We start from the raw sequence: 6,000 nt of genomic DNA, 5'->3' as shown, positions 1-6,000 counted from the left end.
CCCCCCCCCCCCCCCCCCCCCCCCCCCGGCTACAATAACCTAAGATCCACGTTCCAGCTGGGAGAGCCAGAATTACGGAGGATGGTCTGGGCTTTGCACTCATTGCCCCACTCACCCAAGCCTCCTTTGGAATGTTAAGGTGCAGAGCAGGAGGGTGACAGGAGGAGGTCTGCACCCAGGCTGGTGAGAAGGGGAGCGGGAAAGGAGACAGCGTGCAGGCCTGTGCCAGACAAGCTCTTCTGGAGGCCCGGGGGGACTGGCGAGAGGGGGCTCCAGGAGCCCGCTGAGGAAAACGAGGCAGCCAGCTGCTCCTGCGTAAGTGCTGCGTGAGGGAGTGTGTGAAGGGTCTGCGTGGCCCTGCCAAGTCCCAGTCCCAGTCCCAGCTGCCCTCCATCATCACCCCTTTAGGCTCCCTGTCCCCTAAACACAGCCCAGACCAATCCCTTGCCCACCGCGTACCCCCCGCCCCGCCCCCCCAGCACAGCCAGACCAAGCTGACTTTCAGGGCTTGCCCTGGGGTTTTGTCATTTTTTTTACATTCAGATGAATTTTTCTGGGAATTTCCTGTTGGAGATGCCCTACCCCACTTTCTCCAAACAGGGTGTGGGAACGGGCTAGGGTTAAGTACCTTGTCTGGACTCCCTCCTATCTCGGAGCCCCGGGACACACCCAAACCATTCATTCCCAGCAGCAGACCCAAAGGTCCCCAGAGTGGGGATTCCAGAGAGAACCTGCTGCTGCCTCGAAGCACCACCACTTAAAACACCCAGGTCCCCCCCCCCAGCCACCTGTCCTCATTAACACCTGAATCACAGAGCTAAGACCCAAAAGACCGCCTTAGCCTGGGTCAACCCTCAGCCTGTGAGCCTGTTAGGGGGAGGTTACTAAGGGGGAGGGGTAGCCTTCACTTTCATGCAAGGACTTAAGATATGGGGGTTCACACCTCATTTTCACCTTACATGAACCTCCCTAGTATCCCTACCCTCCATTTTACAGATGTGAAACGGAAACTCGGGGAGCCACCAGAGCTACAAGTCTGCAGGCAGCTCCTGCCCCTCTTAGGGACAGAGTTTTCCCCAGACATTTCAATCCTCAAAGCTCCGTTTTTAATTCCCTCAATGGACACCAACCCGTGCAGAGAGACAGCCCAGCAGGTGCTAGGCTCTGTGCTAGGCTCAGAGTCCGGACCCACAACGGACTTCCCACCAGACACCTGCCTGCCCTGCCCCAGGCAGGGAGGGAGTGTATGCAGATGTGGGACTCAAGCAAACTGCCCTGAATGTGGTTTTACAAGTTTTGCCACATCTAGCTCTTGAGACAAACAGGCTGATTAGGGAGCTTCCTGCAGGGTGGGGCTGCAGGCCCTAGGTGGGTGGTGGTGGAAGGAGTGGCCATTCACTTCTTAGAGGTCAACCCCCACACTGGAGGTGTAGAGAAAACTGAGGCCAGAGGAGGGAAGGGACTTGCCCAGAGCAAGCGGCCTCCCATTCTGTGCTGTGAGGACCACAAAGGGGCAGCGGTCCCTCCTGAGAGCTCTGGTGGATGTGGGTGAGCAAAGTGCCCCCAAGGCTGGACAGGACACTGCTTCCCCAGGCTGTCCAAACCTTTGGGCTGCAATTCTGATCCCCATCCCACTCTCAGGAAACTGAGCCCTGGAATCCCCTGGCTCACTGTCCCCTCAGCAGACCCAAACCCCTTTCCTGGGATGGCTCCCCACCAGGAAATGAGGCTCCCAGGCCCTGGCTGGGCACAGACACCGGCTGGGCTGTGACCTTACACCTGTGAGGGGTGGAGCTCCAGGACTCTGGCCTCTTTCCTAGATACCACTCTGGGTTATTTCTGTGGCAGCTGAGTTAGGCAAAGCCAGGTGGCCCCTCGGCAGCACAAGCTGCGGGCACTAGCGCCCTATGGGTCAGGGAGGCCTGGTGGGTGGGGTCCTGACTGGGGCAGCCCCACCTCCTGCCCAGCTGACTGAAAGCTACTGAGCCATGTAAACCACGCCGCGCACTGTGCAGGTAGTCCCTTGCCAGCATGGAGGCGGCCACCCGGGCACGCCTCTGGGGCGGGGTGCACGGATGCACACCCGTAGCCATAGTGTGGGACTCCAACACAGTACTGGTACACTCGTGTGCGTACACGCGTGGGCATCATCTGCAAAGACGGCGACGTGTGTGTACACGGAACACACAGAGCCCGCACCCGCGCGCCGGGTGGACTGCGTGTTTACACACACGCCAACATGCCCGCACGTAGCGTGGCGCGTGCGTAAATACAAATGCACATGTACGTGAACACAGGCGCCGCCGAACTGCCCACCGGGCACGCAGACCCTCAGACCCACTCGCGCGGGGCGGCTCTGCCGGCTGGCCCCGGAACTGCCTGTCCCACCCCGCGGCTCCCGAGGTGGGGGCGGCGCGCGATCCCCGCCCGGGAGTCCTCCTTCCGGCCTCCTACCGAATGTCCGTCCGCGCCGCGACGCCGCCCCGCCCTGGCCGTTACCCGAACAAAAGAGGGGGGTCCCCGCATCCCGACCGCCTGGGGACGCGGGGGGGGGGCGGGGATTCGGGGCGCCGGCGGGGGCGGGCCGCCCCTCCCGCCCACCCCGCGCGGGCGGCGTTTCCGGGGGCCGCGTAGACGCGGCCGCGCCGTTCGGCCGGACCCGCAAGCCGCGTGTGCGCGCTAGGGCCCGGCCTCCGGGGCGCGCGGCCACCGGGACACCGAGCCGAGTGCGCGGCCCCGGCCCGGCCCAGGCGGAGCGCGCATCGGCACGTGTCCACACCGGCCCACACACGCGCGGTTGGCGGGTCGGACCCGGACCCAGACCCCGGCCCCGGCCGCGCACCTCGAACTGCCAGTGGGCCGCCTGCAGCAGCTGCTTCGCCTGGTCGGCCGCGCAGCCCGCCGTCAGCACGAACTGGTTGATCATGACCTGGTGCTTGAGCTCGTCCATGTTCACGGACATGGCGCCGCCGCCGCGCTGCCCGCTGCCTCCCGTCGCCGCGCTCCTCCGCCTCACGCGTCCACCATTAGCGAGCCGGCTCCGGCTAATACAAATATTTACTGTGCGGCTCTGACTCACCGAGCCTCGCCTGGCTCGGGGCCGCGGGGGCATGCTGGGAGATGTAGTCCCGCGCCGCGGCCGGCCGGGGGGCGCAGGGAGGTGTGTCCGGACGCTGCCCCTGCTGTGTGCGGAAGCGGACGGGCGCGTCCGCGGGCCCTCTGGCTTTTCGGCCGGGTGTGCCTGGCATCCCTCTGTTGAATGGGCGCACGCTTGGAAAGGGGGCCCCTAGACATTTTGGCACAAATCGTAGGCACTAGGACGTACAGCCCCGAAGGCCTGGCACACAGTAGGCGCCAGTATATACTCCTTTACTGAATGAATGAATGTGCCTTCTAGGGCTTTGCAGAAAGCCACCGCCTCCAGGAAGCCTTCCGGTCTCCCCAGCGCTCCGAGCACAAGCTCACAGCGCCCACTCGTGATGCGGGTCCCTTCCCAGCCTGGCGCTCGGCCAGGCACACAGTAGACCCGAGGAACGTTTGGGATGAGATTGCGCCCGAATAAGCCGGCAAGGCGGGCAGGCTCTGGTGCCTCGGGGTGCCCTCCCCGCGGGGCTCCCACTTTCCCACGCAAAATCTCGTGCGTTCTGCGGGAAATCTCGGCTTCTAGATGCGGGCGCCAGGACCTGGCGGAGCCAGTTCCGGGGCGGCCCCGAACTCCTATTCCCAGAATGCCCCGGTTTATTTGCATCGTTCTGTCCCGAATGACGTCAAGTGAGTGAGGCCACGCCATGGCCAATGAGCGGCCGCAGAGTGTTAGGACCTGGCCATATAAGGTAAACAAAGCTGGCCGCCCAATGGGGCTGCAGCGGGGGCGGGCGCTGGGTCGGGGACGGCGGGGGCGCGTCACGTGGCGGGCGGGGGTGGGACTGGGGAGCACGGGAAAGGGGGAGTTGCGGGTTGTGTTTACAGCTCCGCACGCGCCGCTTCCGGGTGACGTCGCGGGTTGGGCGTGCGGGGCCAGGACGGGCTCGGAACGGGATCCCGGCCGGGGAGGCGGGGAGAGGTCTGGCTCGGTCACCCCGGCTCTGAGTGACCTTGGCCGGGTTCCTCGCGCTCCCTGGGCTCCAGTTTCATCCGTTGGGCAACCGTTCTTTGGGCCCTTTCTCTTGCCCTGCCCTGACCCGGCCCGGGTTACTGCGGAGAGCACATCTGAGAAGCGTTGTCTGGGGCGGGAAAGGAGGGGGGGGCGGTTTGGGATCGTGTGTCAATCCCTAGGACAGGGGCGCCTGGGTGGCTCAGTGGGTTGGGCTTCTGCCTTCGGCTCAGGTCATGATCTCAGGGTCCTGGGATCGAGCCCCGCATCGGGCTGTCTGCTCAGCGAGGAGCCTGCTTCCCCCTCTCTCTGCCTGTCTCTGCTTACTTGTGATCTCTCTCTCTGTCAAATAAATAAATATTTAAAAAAAAAATCCCTAGGACAGATGTAGACTTGGGGAAATGTAGAAGTATGGAAAGTGCTCTCCAGAAAGTGACACAGGCCCTAGGGACTTGGGCTAAAGGTCATTGGGAGGTTTTCCTATATTTCATCTGTTGTTGGCTTTAGGCTTAGTGTGAGGTCCTAATGGTGGCAGAGGGGCCCAGTCCAGATCAGGAGATGTTTTGGATGTGTCTGTTTCTAGTGGAGTGCCCCCCCCCTTCAGCGCCCCTCACTAGAGGAAATGCACTGGATGGAGGGAACTATGCCACACTGGAGGGGTGGGGAGAAGCCCCACCCCGGTCCTTTAACCCTTCCAGAGGTTCTGGCTTTGGTGAGTGGGAGGAGGATAATGGGAGACTGGCTGGCAGGGCCTGAAGGATCCCAGGATTGTGGGGGCTGGGGCATGTCTCTTCTCCCACACAGGATCACTCAGGCTCCACCATTTTTTGCAAACCCAGATAATGCCAGGAGATTTCTGGTCTTGTTAAGCATGGACCCGCTCCTTAACAAAGCATCATGAACTTGAATTAATGTGGGTAAAGCGCCCAGCACGAGGAAGGTGGCTCTGAAAGTGGTTATTGCTGTCCCTGTTACACAGGGACAGCATCAGGGCATGCTGGAAGGGAAGTGGGTTCTGGAGCCAGACCTGGGTATGAGTCAACTCTGCTGCTTACTGACTGATGTTGGATAAGCTACTGCAGCCCTGAGCTTTGTTTCATTTGTAGAACTTGAGCTAGGAGTGTGGAGCAATCCCAGGACTGCCGAGGGGATTAATTCTCGTGCAGTGCTTAGCAGGGCCTGGCACTCAGTGTACCTACCATTTTTAGTATGCACCTCTTTGCTTGCATCCAGACCACTCTAGGGAGCCCAAGCCCCATTTGACTGATGAAGAAACAGGCTGGAATCCACACCCCATTATGCTCTTGCCAGTCATTGGAGACCAGGTACCCAGTAGACTATGAGGGTGTATTTCTGGCCAGTGAGAGGGGGCACTGCCCTGGCAGGGCCTACTAGGGGATTTTTCTGGCTCAAGGAAACAGGAAGTACCTTCCCCCTTCCCCCTAACCTTAGCCAGCAACACTCAGTTACCTGTCCCGGCTTGTTCAGCTCCAGAGGAGCACTTCCAAGCCAGTAGGCTGACTGGGGTGGGGCAGGTAAGGCTGGTAGGAGCAAAGGTTACTCTTCTGGCCCCCATGGCACCCCTAGCCTGCTTGTTCTCCTAGAGGCAGCAGGAAAGGAAAAAACAATCTTGTTTTTATCCAGGATCAGCCTGACTAGAGAGTGGACTTTGGATTTCTTAGCAAGCTCAGATGGGGCCCGACAGCTGGGACCAGTAGATACGGACAGGGGGACAAAAAGTTATTTCTAGTAGTGCCCGTATCTCACCTGAAGTTCTAGGAAGTTCGGGGCCCTGCCAAAGTCTCCCCAGCATGCTCCGGCCTCCTCCTTTCCACCTCCATCCCCCCCACTTTTTAAAAAGATTTTATCTCCACACCCAATGTGGGGCTCAGCCCCACAATTCTGTG

At 61.0% G+C, this 6,000-nt stretch overlaps 1 protein-coding gene across 1 annotated transcript in view; it reads right to left on the bottom strand.

The window, feature by feature from the left end:
• UBALD1 (UBA like domain containing 1) overlaps positions 1-3,127 on the bottom strand; it is a 5,489-nt gene extending 2,362 nt beyond the window's left edge. The window contains exon 1 of the mRNA XM_032843767.1: positions 2,843-3,127. Coding sequence (XP_032699658.1) covers positions 2,843-3,112 — 270 coding nt within the window. The 5' untranslated portion in view covers positions 3,113-3,127. The remainder of the gene's footprint in view (positions 1-2,842) is intronic.
• Between the last annotated feature and the right edge of the window lie 2,873 nt (positions 3,128-6,000).

This window comes from Lontra canadensis, unplaced genomic scaffold (genome assembly GCF_010015895.1).
Source record: "Lontra canadensis isolate GAN:19392208 unplaced genomic scaffold, GSC_riverotter_1.0 scaffold143, whole genome shotgun sequence".
Classification (NCBI taxonomy): domain Eukaryota; kingdom Metazoa; phylum Chordata; class Mammalia; order Carnivora; family Mustelidae; genus Lontra; species Lontra canadensis.
Note: the sequence above shows the minus strand (reverse complement) of the source record. Positions and strands in the feature narration are given on the sequence as shown.